Here is a 17340-nt window from a genome sequence, read left to right as displayed (position 1 = left end):
AATGTCTCCTGGAAAAACAGAACATGGCTTTGTGTTTGTATTATGCAGAGCAGAAATAAGTTATTCACTGCAGTTAAGCATAGATTAGAAATCAAACAGTTGTTTGATGTGTCCTGTCATTGCCCTCAGAGTCCTGCTGGCAACATGGTAAGCCTGGATTTTTCAATTAATTCTAACCTGATGGGAGACTCTGGGCTAACTTTTCCAAATGTAAAGGAAATTTGGAGGGTGCTGGGCAGCACTGAAGCTTTTTTTGTGGAAGTCTGTGCCTTGTGGACCCGTGTAGTTTCTCCTGTACCATGTTCTGTAAGCTCTCCCCATACCTTGTGTGCTGGCAGGATGCTGGGCTGTGTCAGGAGGAGCCCAGCAGGCAGATCCAGGGAAGGTGGTGTTGCCCATTTCATGCCATTCCTGATAACCTGGAGTGCTGCATCCAGTTGAAATAGGGATGTTCAGATGAGATAGCAAGAAAAAAATATCACTGTGCAGGCAATTAAGGATCTAACGGTGATCCAGAGGGGCTGTGCAATCTACATACCTGGAATTTTTCAACACCCAACTGGAAAAAAAGCCTGAGCAACGTGGTCTGCATTGTCTGACCCTGGCTGGAGTAGCAGGTTGGACAAGATGAGTCCCACAGTCCCTTCCAGCCTCTGTGGTTCTGTGATTGAGTTTATGATAATGCTGAGGACGTAGCATCAGTCATTCCCTGGGCAATTCCAGTGCAGTGGGTACAGCTCTTGCCACTGGCTGAGCATCAGCTAGCTGATAAAACCCCAGGCCTGTACAGCTGGGCAATGTTGGGCTTGCTGAGACAACAGCATCTAATTCATGAGCAGAAAGGGACCAGGTTTTGAAACTTGTTTTCCTCTGGGATTCAGGATCTATGGCTTGGGATGAGAAGCTTGATAAATTGTTGCTCTCCTCTTTTGTGAGAGATACTGAGCTGTGTGCTTTGGTTGTGGTTTGGTGGTGAATTATGACTTTTCCAACTGTAATGATTTTGTGATTCTGGGGAAATGTTGAGTCATAGGCTTAATGCCATGCTGAGGTCCTATATTCTTATTTCAGAAGCTTTTTAGCATTAAATTAGTAATCCATTTTCCAAATCAGGAACCAGGGTAGTTTTTAACAAGCCAAATATCCCCTATCTTTAGAGATATTTTGCTTGCATAAAGCACCTGTTTGGCCACCCTGCAGTATGCTGGGGACTTTGTAGGGGGTGGCTCAGTAATTTTGGGTAGCCAGTTTACTGATGTCACCTGTCACTGGCAGCATGACTGTGACATTTTCCAAGGAAAATTAGGAACCAAATCAGGAATCAGGGTAGTTTTTAACAAGCCAAATATTCCCTATCTTTAGAGATACTTTGCTTGCATAAAGCATCTGTTGGAATATCCTGCAGTATGCTGGGGGCTTTGTACTGGGTGTCTCAGTAATTTTGTGTAGCCAGTTTGCTGAGGTCACCTGTCACTGGCAGCATGACTGTGACATTTTCCCTTACCAACCAAAGTTTGCCACTGATAAAAAGGGAAAGATAAATATTCTTTTAGGGAAAAGAGAAATATTCTCCAGTTTTTTTAAGACATTCCTGAGTGACCAAGGAAGATACTAATTCCCTAGGATAGCAGAGGCATGAGTCACCCTTTAGAGAGGAATCCAGCAGTGCACATCCTCTCAAGAATTCATGCAGCTCTTCCAGCACAGCTCATCATGATGAACTTGATGCACATATGAAGGAGAGCATTGGTGAATGTTCTCTGTTGTCACTCCCAGGCCATTAACCAGGCTGGAGCTGGGCCCTACAGCGAGCTGGTGAGCTGCAGAACCCCCGCGGCCGTGCCTGACGCCGTCTCCACCCTGTCCGTGCTGGAGGACGAGCATGTGGCTGCCTGCCAGCCCTCACCCTCTGTGTGCCTTGTGCTGAGCTGGGAAGAGCCCAGCAATAATGGGGCTGAGATCACATCCTACAACATCGACCTGGGAGACGTCAGCATCCCCGTGGGCAACGTGACCAGCCACGTCATCGAGGGCTTGCTGCCCGAGACCTCGTACCGGTGAGTGCTGGGGACGGGCACGGGCATCGCCAGCTCTGCTTCACTCAGGAGATGCTCCTGGCATGGAGAGGGGCTGGAAATGCAAACCAGCCACCCAAACACCCAGCCTAGGAGCACGGGAATCTGCAGTCATTCCTTGATGGAACTGCAAGTTCATGTTCAAATATTGTTTTGTCCCGCCTTTTTTCCTCTTCTCTCCTCTCCTTGTATTATCTCTGACCTCTCCTCCTTTTTGAGCTGCTCTGCTAAGGTAAGGTTACACTGGTAATAATAAATTTAAAAATAAATAAATTTTAAGAATAAGAAATAATTAAAATGATTGTGTTCCATCTCATGTTTTTTCAGCTCCTTTGAAGTACTGTTCCAAGGGATTAAATTATTAAGTTATTGATCCCTGAGCAAGGTTAGCAATTTTCACACAATGAACTTTTATTTGTATAGCTACAGCTATTTTTTGTCTCTGCTATATGGAGATTAATGAAAACATGATCTGAATTTAAAACCAATTTATATTGCTTCAGAGTCTAAATTGCTAAGTGGCATTGCCAAAATTTTATTAGTTTAATGTTCAGGCTTATATGTTTTCTCCCTAATTGCTAATTAAGAAAGAAAAATGGTTCCATGCAGGCAGTGAACAGCAATACAACAGAATATGTGACAAAAGAAATTCTATTCTAAGTACTGTTCTAATAAAGACCAAAATTTGATCACAGAGTTGTAAAATTAGATGTCACAGACTTCCTGTAACATTTTTCTTTCTTTTAACTTTGTATTCAAGTTCACAGTCCTACAGATCTTGTAAATTAGAAGTTCATAATTCAAATTTTATCCTGTACCAAAGAAAAGAGAACTTGTTTTAGCAAGGATACAAATACATACACTAGAAGTTATTTAAAGTGAGGAGCACACATTACTTGCTCACAGATCATTCATATGAAGTTGAAGAGTTTTTTTATGGATTGGTTACTCAGCTGTGGAGATGCATCATCTTTGGGCAGTCTCATATTCCCTGGCTTCTCCTCAAATGTTTGTTCAACCAGGACCCAAAAAAGCTGGAAAGGGAACTTTGAGCAGCTCACTCAAGACAGAATGTGGCATTTAAATTCTTCATCAAAGTCTTATTTCGGTCTCTTTTTTAGCTGGTTTTTGATTGTCTGCAGCTTCCTTAAGGGAAATGTCTTCTTCGAGGCTTGGAAAGAGAGATTGGAATGATACTTTTTGCATTCTTGTTTCATTATTTTGTGAAAAGCACCATATTAGTTTTAGTCAAGGATTCATCCTGTCTCTGGTCCAAGTGAAACAGCCAAAGCCACAAGCATTAACTGATTAACTGTTCTAAATATTGTTGCAAGACTAAGTTCCTACTAAAAAAAAACCCACTTGAAGAACACAGGCCAGTGGGTGGCTGATCAGAAGTAATAATGTAGGAAAGCTCTTTTTTTAAACAAGATCAGAGAAAGAAACCCCAAATCTTACATCTCATTCCTGTAAGGGAAGACAAGTGACTGCAGTTGGATTGCAAAAGCACCTCATTAGTAGTTTGAAGTATTATTTTGCTAATCAAAAATAGATTTGTCAAAGTGTTTTGATCATTAACTTTTTCACTGATATTTCTTCTTCAAGCCTATTTTGACACCTGTCTTTGATCAGGCACTGTCTGCCCTGATAAATCCTTAAGGATTATCAGGCTCTCTGCTAAATGTTGGTGCATTTTCTACCCTCCCTGGCTGAATCAGAGGAATGTTTCAGAACATCACTGATCTCCATCTCTACGTTTCTCCACTGATGAGTCTTCTTTTTGTGTCAGTTTTGTTTAACACAACTTACTCTTCTCCCTCTCAAGTGTTTATTCCCTACTGTGTTTAAAAACACAGTGAACATATTTTTTCCTAGACTAAACAAGCCAAGTACTACTGGGTTGGAGGCTCTGAACTCCCTTGCCAAAATTTCAGCAGAATTTGAAGTAAATCAGCAAAGAGTTTATATGTTTCAGTTGAGTTAGAATTCCAGTATCAATGTTTTTGGTTATGGGAAACCAAAACTGAAAGCAAATCTGGGTTATTATGAATCCAACACGTCCAAAACTGGAAATTTAAATTGTTTTGGATAGGGGGTGATTGTGAAAGCCTGGCCATGTGGGCCCACCCTGTTAGCTTGGGTCTGGCACTGCTTTGCTTCCAGCTTCTCTGTGGGAATGGCCATAACAGGAGCAGCCCAAGAGCACAGAAGGAAACTCCAGGCTCTCTGCAGAGCTGGGCTCCAAGCTTTGTGTCTTAGCAGCAAATCCAGCCAGCACCCCATGAGAAGGATTTCCATGCCAAAATGCATTTAAGGCAGGAGGAAGTGGAAGATGCCTCTGTCACACTGCAAGTGGCCATGGTAGGGCTGAGTCAAGAGAATCCCTGCTCAGACCCAGCCCAGCTCTGCTGCTGCACAGAGCAGATGCCTCCCCAAAGCACTGTGTAAACACCCTGGCTGGTGAGCAGCTGCAGAAATATGTCTGGTTTCTGCAGTCTCTCTGCTTTATTGACATAGCCACGAAGCTCTGGAAACTCAGATTATAGGGTAATATACTTGGCCTGGTTTTCTGTGAACTGATGTAACTAGGAGTGAGTTAATAAATATTGCACAATAAATAAGTATTCAACAGTCACAGAAACACCAATTTTCTATTACAGTCTGTTCCCAAGCTTCACTTAACACATTCCATAGATAATTGTGTTCTGCTGTTGAGATACTTCACTGCAAAAAAACTTCCAATTTTTAAGAATGTTTCTCCTCTGAAGTTACACAGTGTACAGAAATATATAGTAGCATTATCAAATTTCAATAGCAACACTTAATTTGGTTTAGGAATAAAAATTCTATAAATATTTTAGATTTTTAAACCATGTCAAGTGAAAGTTGGGTTGGACTCAATCATCTTGGAGGTCTCTTCCAACTTTGTCATTCTGTGAATTCTGACAGATCATCCATCCAAGATCTAGAAAAAAATTCATGTGAATGCTCAAGTTAGCAAACTTTAAGCAGTCTATAAAACAAAATATATTTCAGAGTGTCAAGCTAAGTCTTCTCCCAGGAGTCTTGAGTGGGGATTTGTGGGGCAGTGTGTGATTGCTCTCCATGGTGTCCAGGCTGTGCTGATGGTGGAGGATGCTGCTTCCCCTCCCCTTTGGAAGTCCATGGCCTTTTAACTCCCACAGGTTTCCACATGTACTGCAACTGGTGGCATTCCTCTTATGGGAACGAGGGAATCAAAGTCTTCTCATGTCAGACTTTAAAATTAATTCAAAAGTTGATTTCCCAGTTTGTTGCAATGCTATACAAAGGATTTTGTGACCAATCTGAAAATAGCATCCTGTTTAGTGTGTTTATTTTCCTGGGTCAAGGATCTCTTAAGAGAGAATGGTCTGTTAAATATCACTTCATGGTTTCTAAATTTGCCTAGTCTGATTTATGATTTTTCTTTCTAAATGTTTAAAAGTTTTAGTAGGAAAATGTGAGAATGAATACAAATATTATTGGTCCAGATATTCCTGCAGAACTAGGCAGTATTCTTAAATACAGTCTTTATATTTTCAAAAAACTTGTTGTCAAATTGTGATTGTCAGATGGTTTAACAGTCTTTCTTTCCAAAAGGATGTTTGGGGTATTTTCACTTAGAAACCATTAGTGGAAAAGTTGAAAGGAATTCAGGAAGTGCTTTTGCTGCAAATATTTCTACTTGTCTATATTATACTTTTACATGAAAATAGAGTTGATTTTTCCCAGTACCAGTTCTGTAAACAGGAACTGGTTTCCAGTAAATTGTGGATGCTCTCTTGCCCACCCTGGCTGTGCCACCCAGCTGGCAAAGCTCACTGTCACAGGATGGGGCAGGGACACTAAAAAGCACCTCCATCTGCTCTTCCCCCTTCTCCACATGGTCCTTTCTGCCTTTTCTGCTTCCCTTCTTCCTTCCCCCCTTCCCTTTGGACTTTCTGATCCCCATGGAGCAGACACTGCTGGGGTTCAGATGGAGGTGACCCCAGGGTTTGGGTTGCACTGCCATGTGCACAGGAAACACAAAATTGTTGGTTTTGTGTGTCTAATGAAGCAAAGGCCCTGGGAATGATCAACAGCAAAGAGTGGCCACATCAGCCATGTTAGAGTCAAATGAATGAATTCCTGCTTTCCCAGTGTCATCACTCATTTGTAAAGATGCCTGTCTCTATTTTGAGGCTTAAGAGTTTCCATCAGTCTTACAGTGCTCCAGAGGCAGGAGGGGAGTGTGTGTGTGCATATTTGTGTGTGTCAGAAGGGGGGAGCAAGAACTCTGTGCAGCAGAAGAAAGCAAGGAAAGAAATGAATGAGGAGACACTTTTTTTTTTTTTTTGCCTTGTGCAAATACCTGGCAAAAGCAAGACAAGGAAGTGCAGGTTTCTGTGCATGCATATATCTAAAAAGTGTGATATTGGAGAGAGATTCATCTCCCTGAGTGTTTTCAGGTGTGGTAGCTGCCAGCTGGAAACCAGCTGAGGTTACAGTGCTTGAGGAGAGGAGAGGCTTTGTTGTTACTGGGACTTTTAATACCAAACAAAAGGATATATACTCTAGTGCATGCTGCTGTACTCAATCTACAAAAGCAGTAGTAGCATTTTCTAATATAGCTCTAACTGTTTATGTGCACATGCTAATGGTGAGCTTGCTAGAATCCAGTGAAAATATGGGCAGGCTTTGTTTTCTTTATTGGAAATACCATTAAATATTGATGTAATGACTCTTAAATGTAAAGCAAAATGGTAATAGAATATGAAGTAAGATCAATGCTTATATTAATCACACTTCTTCAGATACTAGAAAAGCCTCTTGTTCTCTCTATGCTTGCAAGCAGCAGTTGAAGGGGAGGCTCCCACTAGATCTCTGTGCCATCCACCCTTAGGGAGGAAGAGGGGGAATGTAGTGTTACAAGGTGGTCAGGATGCATTTCCTGAAGCTAGAAGGAAGGTTAAAGGGAAAATGCAGCTCCACACCAAGCAATATGTTACCCTTGTTAATGGCTGGGCCAATAAGCAGAGTTTTAAGCACACATTTGCATATGACTGTATACATACTGCATTCTCAGTGTGCAGTGGCTTTAGCTGACTAACCAATAGATCAGACTTCATTATTTTGCAATATGGTTATTAACAATGTAACCTTTTATGTTCTTGAAAGGCAGAGAATACCATTTTGGAGAATTTTTCCAATGGAGAATACTCTCTTGAGAGTTTTTTCCCTATCCCTTTAACATACTTTTTTCCTGATGGTAGAGCTGAAAAATTGCTGTTAAAATCAAAGTAATTTTTCATATGTTGTCTGTGTGAACTTGCATCACTTTGTCCTTCAGTCAAAATAAGTAGCTTTGCCAGGCAAAGACAGTTCTTGTAAAGAGTCTTTACCCATGAGAAAATACAAGGCTGCTGTGCACAGGATTTCCAAAGTAAATGGCATCTCTCCAGCTAACTAAACTAGGCTGAACTATCTTAAACTTAATTAGTTTTCTCCATCCTGATCTTTCATATTTAGTCTTTGATTACCAAACTTTTGAAACCTTTCAGGCTCATCTGTACCAATATTTCTATTTAGAAAGTCCTCAAAACTGTTTGGAAATACAAATTTCCACTTTTGGTATGGTGCTGTTGATGTTACCATAGTCAGAGACTGCTACTCCTCCTCACTCTTCTCTGTGTTAGACTAAGGTGCAGACAGGTGAGAGAAAATTAACAAAGCAGAAAGCAGGAGTTGTTATCTCAAAGAAATAGAATTTAGGAGACTGGCTCAGTCTTAAGAACATTTCCAAATGCAAGCTGCTGTGACCAGGCAAGTGCTCTGCTTTTCTTCTTGATGTCCTCCAATAGCTCAAGGGCCTTTGTGCATCTGGTGAGAGTGACTTGGGTCCAGCATTTATTTGGTCTAATGAATGTTTCAGTGGCAGTTAACATTTCTGCACTTTCTGGCAGAGTGTAGGAGGTTTGTGGATTTAACCTCCTTCATTAGTTCCTCCCAGCAGAGTTTCCTGTGCTTAAATAGTGTGCTTTGTGAGACTGAGAGAGCACTGCTCTGGGCTTCAGGGTGTTTGCCAGCATGGGGATGGGTTTCATGGCAGTGACACCAGTGCTTTCCCTGAATGATTTCACCTAAATTAGTCCATGATCTCTGTTAGACAACCAGAACACACTTTTGCATTTTATTTACTCACGGTTGAGCACTTCACGTTTTCCAGGCTGTGCTTGTCCTGTGCTGCTGCCCCTTGTCCCTGTGGCTGAAGGAGCTGTCACCAGGTCCTGAGACCCAAACCTTCCCCTCTGCCTCTGCATTTCTGACATTTCACTGCACCTCTTACAGTCTAAACAGGGTGATCCTTGTTGTGCTGGCAGAGCCTTCCAGTGTGCCACAAACAGCCCTGGGAGCTGGGTGGGCAGGGATGGAGCAGGCAGCCCCAGAAGGTTCTCTTGCCCCTTGGGATGTGTTCATATCAAGAACCTCATGAAAGCACTTCATTTCACATTCATCTTCTTGCTGTTCATTTTAGGATCAGGATCCAGGCTGTCAATGAAATTGGAGCTGGACCTTTTAGCCACTTTATTAAAGCAAAAACCAGGCCATTGCCACCCTTACCTCCACGGCTGGAGTGTGCTGCAGCAGGGCCTCAGAGCCTGAAGCTGAAGTGGGGAGACAGCAGCTCCAAGCTCCACTCTGCTGATGACATGGTCTACATCTTGCAGATAGAGGACAGAAATAAAAGGTAAGAGAGATGAAACTTTTCCTTGTGCTAATGAAAAAGAATTCTGGTTCATCATAACGCAGTTGTGAGTGAAAAAAAAAATTCTGTTTTCCTGATTGCTTTGTGCCTACCAGTATGTACAAAATACTGCTTTAATAGGCATTCTGTGCCTGTAGTCTGAGCAAGTTATGCAGTAAAGCTGTGAGTGATAAAGAATCATGGAATCATTAAGGTTGGAAAAAAACCTCTAAATTGTTGAGTCCAACCATTAACCTAACACTGGCAGGTCTAACAGAAATCAATCCTGTGCTGGTGACATTTCAGCAAAATGCTTGCCTCTCTGCCAGTAAATTTAAAATCAAGTTTCATGGCCACAGTGCTTTACCTGTTGGGATATATGAAATAAAGATACTGCTTTACTACTGTAAAGATACACCCAGCTTGCTGTGTGTATTCATAAAGCCAAGGGTTACAAATTAGATGTCTAGGTAAGGTAAAACTGAGCAGAACAATGTTTTTTGGGCAAGCTGGTGGTCTTGATTTTATAGCTGTAATGTTTTACAGCATTAGAAAATACAAGCTTGGTAGCTCCACAATAATTTTGAAATAAGGTGTGCAAGAAACAAATAACTGTGTTTAAATTAAAGAGTCTGTACTAAGCAAAAACTTATCTTCCCATGTGAGCTTTGTATGGGAAAATTTGCTGATGTAGATCCAAAGTTGTGATGAGATATATTCAGTTAAAAAAGGGAAGGAAAGAAAGACAATATGCAAGTTATGCCTAACAGTCTGAGCTCTTCAATGAATAAATATCATAGATGGTTCATAATTTACTAAGAAACACTCTCAGCTACTTCAATTAGTTAAAATAAGGGACTTATCGAGTAGAAAATCCTTAGAGACCTTCAGCACAGATCATAATTTGAGGTAAATTAGCACAATTCCTTTAATTTAAATGGAGCTGTGCTGAGTTTATGCCAGCTGAAGATCTGGCCCAAAAGCTCTAATTTTAAGTAATAAACCCACCATGAATAATGCCTTAATACCTCCCAGTATCTCCACTGTACTGATGCAGAGAGGGTACACTGCATTAATCCTGAGAGGTGTCCAATGAATATAAATACCCATTTGAAAGTCTGACTGCTGCAAACAGCTCCCTCAGAGTGCAGTGATGCTTGGCAGGAGCCCATCACCTGCAGCACCCTGGGATTCAGTCAGCTCTAAAGACACATCCAGCCAGGCTGCTTTGCTTTGCTTTCATGTAGCACTGCAGGTAGGGTGGTGAAGAGCTGTAAATTGTTTTTAACCTGTCTTTATACCTGGGAAAATAGGAAGTTGCCTTGTAAGAATAAAATGTTACCTCGCAGCAGGCCAGGGAGGGTTTTTTCTCCCTTGCTTTGGCACACAGCTCTAGCATGATCCTTTGCTTTCCCACAAGCTTTTCCCACTGCAAATGGTCTCTTATGAGCTTTTAATTGGGAGCCATTTGGACTTGATACTCTGCTGGATCTTCTTAGCTGTGAATTTGACTTAGAGTCCACATGATCTCCCAGAGATGCAGAGAAGCTGCTCCTCTACATTGTGCTGTCTCCTCCTGCCTGAACTGAGCCATTCCATGAAAAGGCTCCCTTTGGTGGTTGGGTTTGGAGCAATTAGCCCAGATAATTCCTGAAATGAGCCAGGGCTGGGCCATGGGCATGGCAGAGGAGTGGCATGGGTGCACTGTTGTGTTTGAGAGCAGCTGGAGCTGGCAGGTCCTGGCCATACGATCTGTGCATTTGTTCCCTGTCTGGCAGTGTCTTTTTGCTTTCCATTGTGTGCCTTGATCACAGCGAGAGATGCCCCTGCAAGGTGCAGTTCTGTACATCCAGGAGAGCTGTCATCCCTGCTGGGCAGGGAAGGGAAGGACCATGCAGGAGCTGGTAGGGGCAGCAGGTGCTCACAGAGGTAGGAGTCCTCTCTGAGATCATTTCCATTAAACAAACCCTGCTGGGACTGAGGGGTGGCTCACCCCTCTGTGTGCTTGTGGAAAATACTGGAATACAACTCTCTGAGCATCACTGGCCTCTCCAATTGCACAGTAAACTGTGCACATGTGAGGGAGCAATTAAATGGGATATTTTAGCTGGAAGGGACCTGCAGTCATGCAGTGTGAGTGCCTAGCCAGCTCAGTGCTGGCCAAGTTAAAGGGTGTTGTTAAGGGTGTTGTCCAAATGCCTCTGAATCACTGACAGGCCTGGGACTGACCAGCCTCTCTGGTGAAAAAATGACACAGAATAAATGATCTGGAATGATGTTTTGGAGTATTTTATGGTTTGAAAGAGTTGTAGGAATGTGCCATGGTGTCCCCTCTGTTGGGAGAAGAGATAGTACTTGATTCAGGGAAGGAGGTTGTGGTTTAAAACATGGATAACTGAGAATGACCTCTGTCATATCCCTGGTCTTTCAGAGAACATTGTTACTGTATTCCCTGAAACATCTGAAATTACTGAAAACAGCTTTATATTGAAATCCCTCAGTTCAGTACTATGATTGTCCCTTCTTTGGTTTAAAATGGAAGTTACCTTTAAAATGCTGTTGAAGCATTTTCACAAGCAGAAATATAAAGATGAGCGAGTTCTTTTAAGAAAAGGAAATAATCAGCAAGTCCCATCCTGACCCAATAGCTTTAATGGCCTTTTGGTAAAGACTCAGCTCTGGTTTTATGTAATGACAGCCAGTGCTCTCCAGTGTGTCCTGGTCATTAAGGAGTGTTTTCAACTTTTCTTTTCTATAATGAGGTGTAACAGGCCAGTTGTTGGAGACCAAATGTTTCATTGATTGCAAGACCTGTGAAGCAAAATACTTGGAAATCTTGTGGCACTGATTAGTGTAAGGGCTTGAGGAGGTGTGCACAGCAGAGATGTACCTGCGTTAGCTCCCATTAGCTCTTCGGGGTGTGACATTTAGGAAGATGAAATTAGCATCACTTGTCCTTTCAATTATGGGTAGCACTGAGTGGAAATGAAGAAAAATCTGTTTCTGGAAAGCTCAGTACATAGAAACGTTAGTTGAGAGTAAGTGACCTTTATGTAAGGAGGACTATGAAATTCTTTTCTTTCTTAAATAAACTATCAGTTGTGACTTCATTTTCTAATTGTGGTAATGTCAAGAAATTTATGTTAATCAAATTGCACTACTTTCCAGAATACTATGGATTTTTTTTCCTCTGTGGAACAAGTGAACTTAATTAATGTTTTTTATTTTCTTCCTGCTGTACTGTAATTAATCTTTAGTTGTTCCCACAACTAATTGCACCTCTTAGTGTCTTAAAATGCTCACAATATCCAGTCTGAAAGGGAGAATTAGCAAGTAAATTAAGAGTGGGTCATTTATCAGTTGCTTGTGTTCATTTTAGATGACTGTACGTTGCAGCTGAGGTAAATTGTGTGATTTTTGTGTGTGTAGAGAATCACAATCAATATAGACACATGTAATTACATTTTAAGGGAGGGCCACTGGTAAGACTGACCAAGAAACATCCTCAACATATTCTTTAAAAACATAATGTAAGGATCATTGACAATTGTCCCACACTTCTGTTGCCTTCAGTTGGTGGTAGCAGGGAGTGGTTGAATATATGAGCCTCAACCTGGGTGTTTGCTCTGCCTTAACTTGAAGGTAGAATAGAAACACAGAGGGATGAGTTGCTGAATGTGCTGCCCTTGCCTGATGACTTTTGCATAATCATCCCCTGGTTCCTGCAAGTTTCAAGCAGTCTAATTAAAAAATTGTTTACACTCCTGATTTGATCAAGACAATTTACACCCATTTTAACAGCAATTACTGCTATGTATCAGTCCTACTGGCTTGTGAAATTCTATTAAAATACAAAATCAGATAAGTTTAAGTATCCTTGCAAAAAGCTCCAGGAAAAAAATCATTTTCATATTGGGTAAAACAGTGATAAAAGGAAATTAGGCATGAGCACCAAGACAGATGGCATGCTACAGTTTGCACTGCAAGCCTGGCTAGATAGAAAGTTAATGTTCAGGAAAGTTTTCAAGCTAACCTCTGTTCATATTGCTGCACTGTGTAGGTGAGTATTGCTATTAGAAATAGTGATATTTATATTAGCAGCATTCTGATCAGATACCTGGGGCTTTGCAAATGAGAAAGAAGAGGGAGAACTGTTCCCAAGTGTGAGAGAGTAACTTTTAATGCATTTCATCTTTCTTCCTGGAAGCAGGAGTAAACCAGCAGTTGTAGTAGGTGTGAGTTAACTGTATGTGTGTCATTATTTGGAACAAAGTGAAGCCTCAAAAAAACACATTAAATGAGTGAGATGAGGTGCTCCAGCTGTGAGGAAGCTGGCAAGACACAGAATAAGATGCTGCTCCCTAAGTATATTCAAAAAATCCCTGCTTTGGTAAGAAATAAAATTTTCTCATTCATTTTGATCTGTGCACATCTGCAGGTACTTCAGACTTGATGGGTAACTGAATATTTCAGACAGCAGATCATAAATAAGAACAGCATCTAGACCCAAGATTGTCACTGTAATAAAAACCATTTTCTGCACATCTGTAACAACCTTATAAGAAAAATAACACCTTGATTAGAGTAATGACTCTCCTATTTAATCTCTAAAGTGTAAAGGAGGCTCAGCTTAGTGCAGCAGGATCACATTGGCCAGTTTTCCAAGGGCACATTTTTAGGTTCCAGCTTCACTTTGCTGATGTTGATGAAGCAGAGGCTGAGCTTGGCTCCCTTCTCCAGCTCTGCCCAGGTTCCTGGGGCTGTCACAGCAGCAGCCTGGACACCATGTGCTCACTGAGCATCATTTGAGGGCCCATAAAGTCTGTTAAAACTCTGGGAGAGGGGCTCTAATGCTGCACAGGGAAGATAAACACATGTAGGGCTGTAAGAATATTGGCTTGCTGCTCTGAACTCTGTTCTCTTTTGGTTTTAGCTTTAAGTTCACTCTTATTTATTATTGTTGGTTATTGACAAGATGTTGTAGCTGCCTCAGCAGTTCTTCCTGACTGTGTAATTTCAAGAGGCCCTTGGGTGCTCTCCCTGATTTCTCTCACATCTTCCATTCAAGTGCTGTTCATTCCCATTTAAGCTGTGCTCAGTATTGCCCTCCCTGCCTGTTCCTTGCCCCCCAGATGTGGCTGCACACAGGAATCTTCAGTCAGGCACTTGGCTGCTCTGTCTTCCATTCCTGCTGAATGTGCCCAGATGCTTCTTGCAAAAAAAAAAATCAATTTTTCTTGTTGTGGAGGAGCTTCTGTAGGCTGAAATACTTCAACTCTCAATAATTCCGGACGTCTGACAAGTGACTGTCTGTTGTGAATATGGGTTACAAACTCAAATTCAGCAGCAGATGAAAGATAATCTAGTAGAAACAGGCTAAAAATTGATTTTTGGCAGCAAGTACCCTTTGTCTAGCCTGCAGATGTGCTAGATAACTCAGGGAAGAAAACCAAACTCTTCCCATCTGTTATCACTTCTCTTCCTGCCTTTATCTGTTCTTCACTTAGTTTTGCTTTTCAAAGTATAAGGAAGGAACTGTTTCCTTCACTGGGCCCTGATGTTACTACTATTATTAAAAGCATCAAAAGTCAAATCAGTAGTGGTGAGCATACATTATAATACAATTAAAATATATGATATGTAATATAAATAAAACTTTACAAAAGGAATCTTCCAGAAAACAGATCTTCAGGTCAAAGGGGCCAGTGCATCCCACCTGTTTGGTCCACACCTCATTTTAGGACAGGAAGCCAGAGTTGGGAGAGGTTGTGGGAGCACAAAGCTCTTTTGGAGAACTCTTGTTTTAATTTCCCTCAGCACCTGCCTGCAAAAGGAGATCTCAAAGAATGGCTTGGAAAAGTGCCCTAAAGCTGAAAAGGTTGGGTCACCCTGGAACTGGTTGTAGGAACAGTGATGGAGGTGGGGATAGGAGATGCTGCAGATGGGAAACTTTTCCCTTTGAGCAGAATGTTTTAAAATACAGCAGAAATGGAAAAAAAATTGTGTTGATTATACTTCTGCATCTCTGAATTAGGTGGTTTTGGTTTGAAGCTTTGCTTTCTTTGTTGCCACCCGCAGTACAGGGAGCTGCTGGTGGAGAAAGAAAATCACATAAATCAGTGAGTGTCTGATAATGTTCTGCAACCAAATTAGAGGAACAGTCTAAGAAAGTAGGTGGGGGCAGTAAATGTGTAGATAATGTGATATGTAGCATTAATAATATTAAAAGAGCTGTTGGTTTGTGAAATTCTTGTCATTTGGTTTCTAATTAGGCAGTTGCCTTTGTGTGCTGCTGTGAAGCCTTAGGTCACCAGGTTGGACTGTGTATTAATGATGCTCTGTTAATGACTTTTTTCCCAGCCAAAATCCTGACATCTGACCACATGTTTTGAGAGGCAATAACAAAATCATTCAAGGCTCTTTCAGCCTTTGTGCCTTCCCCCAAGATTGCCATCTTACTTAGTGCTGTACAGTAGAATTTCTTGCAAATTAAATTCTTGCAAGAACCAACAGGTTACCAAAATATCAACAAAACCCAAGAGTTTGAAAGGGAACCTGCTGCTCAAAATGTGCTGGGAATTAATGAGCAGAGGTAGAGCAAGTACATTGATATTCTTCTGCTTGACTGGAAGTGACTGAAGTGGAGGAAACAAAATAGCTGTGAGATGCAAAATACTTCCAAGAAGATCTTCACTGGGAATAAAAGGGTATTGATGAAAAAGTAACAGCAGTGGTGTCTCCCTAACAATTGCTGTAGGACACGATGTTCTCTCTCCTCTGCTGTGTGCAGGTAAATGAATAATAAAGTGAGAATGTCTGGGAAGGGAGAATTGGGATCACTCTGTGAGATGAGGGAGAAATGTAACCTCTGGGGAGTGCCCCCATCCCTGGAGAAAGCTGCTTTATTTTTGGTCTCTGCTGTTAATTTAGTGGAGAGGAGAGGCAACACTACAGCCTGGAAAATTGGAATAAATCAGGTTTAATTGTGGAATGTGCAAATTTAAAAGAAAAAAATTCAGCTGTGTTGAGAATGCCAGTAACCAGAGAGGCTGAATGTTTTCAAAGGCAGGGTGCCTGTTGAGATATGTAACCTATTGTCTTTTGAATTCAACTGAGATTTGAAAATGTCTTGTTTTGAAGAAGGTGAGAGGGAGATAGAGCACAGGGAAGGTTTCCATACACAGATTAAGTCAACATTTCAATGCATAAGAGATTAAGTCTTTGCAAACAAGGACTCAGAGCTGACTTGTTCTTGAGGCAATGTAGGAATGAGGCCTGGATGAAGCACAGTGAGCAATAACAGGCTTGCCAAGAAGGCAGAGGTACATAGAGCTCATGTTCAAATGTGCTTTTTAAAGTAGGTTTAGATTTTAAAAATGAAATTGCAATAATAGGAGCATTTTACCTTAGTTAAGACAATTTTAACATATGCTGCCTCACAGTAGCAATGTGCAGTTGCACTGGTGGACTCAACTCTGAGTTCATTGTGGTCCTCCAGAAGAAAGTCCAGGAGAGTGAAAAAAGACTGCTCCATATCTAGAGCCACCTACATCAATTAACTACAATATTTTTATAAATAACAGAAATAATCCTGGAGGATTATGAAATGCCTGCTTTACACATGAGGAAAATATTACCTTATCAAAAAATCACAAGCATTTTGAAGTTAGTCCTTCACCTTCATTACATGCCTTAGATCATGATCTGCATCTTCAAACACAATTACAAAGCATTAGTGTCACAATAAAGCCCAACAGCAACTGAATTTGGCTTAGCCATCAGTGTTTCTTCTTGGAAAATTGGAAGCCCTCTTTCTTCAGAGATGGTCAAACCTCAGAAGTTTTAAATGTGCTTCCATTGCAGTCCTATGGTGCAAACTTGTCTGTAACAGTTCTTGCTTTCCTGGCAGATGTTTTTTGAGACAGAGAAGTAGAAATGAGTGGAGATGGGAACTGGATGGGAGTATTGGTATTAACTGAACTGGGAGTATTAGTCCAGTTCCCAAATGACAGAAGGAGCTGAAATGTTTTTCCAGATCAGTTCCTCAGTGTTAGGAAGTGTTAGTGACCTTAGTCATATCCAAAAGGAGCAAATGTCATTTGAGTCATTGGTATTGGTCATATGAATGACTGTAAATGTGTAAATGTACCTTAGGCCCAGCCTGGGGTGAGGGTGTGCTTGTCTGTTAGCTGGGAAGATACATTTATCCTCCCTTGCTCACCTAACTCCACAAATGATTGCAAAGAGATCATTAGTCTAAAATAGGCATTGGATCTTTTTTGCTCTCAGTTGCCCTTGGACCAGGGTCAGAGCCAAATCTCTGCACTCCTGTGAGTAGGGCAGTGGTTTTTGCACTGATTGAGCTGCAAGAAGTGCAGAGGGAGAGTGTCTTGTCTCTTGAGTCTGAATGCTGTCCTGAGTATGTGTTCTTTGCTCATCACCCAGCGAATCTCAAACTTTATTCCATGAGCACAGGTATTTGTGTCCATCTTTTGAAATGTGCTGTGACTGCTTACGTGA

At 41.4% G+C, this 17340-nt stretch overlaps 1 protein-coding gene across 1 annotated transcript in view; it reads left to right on the top strand.

The window, feature by feature from the left end:
* The window catches only part of FNDC3B (fibronectin type III domain containing 3B), a 186403-nt gene that overhangs the window by 154073 nt on the left and 14990 nt on the right, over positions 1 to 17340 (top strand). The window contains exons 22-23 of the mRNA XM_054639573.2: positions 1777 to 2057; positions 8611 to 8823. Of these exons, the coding sequence (XP_054495548.2) occupies positions 1777 to 2057; positions 8611 to 8823 (494 nt within the window). The remainder of the gene's footprint in view (positions 1 to 1776; positions 2058 to 8610; positions 8824 to 17340) is intronic.

This window comes from Agelaius phoeniceus, chromosome 10 (assembly GCF_051311805.1).
Source record: "Agelaius phoeniceus isolate bAgePho1 chromosome 10, bAgePho1.hap1, whole genome shotgun sequence".
Lineage (NCBI taxonomy): Eukaryota > Metazoa > Chordata > Aves > Passeriformes > Icteridae > Agelaius > Agelaius phoeniceus.
This window is presented reverse-complemented; position numbering and strand designations above follow the sequence as displayed.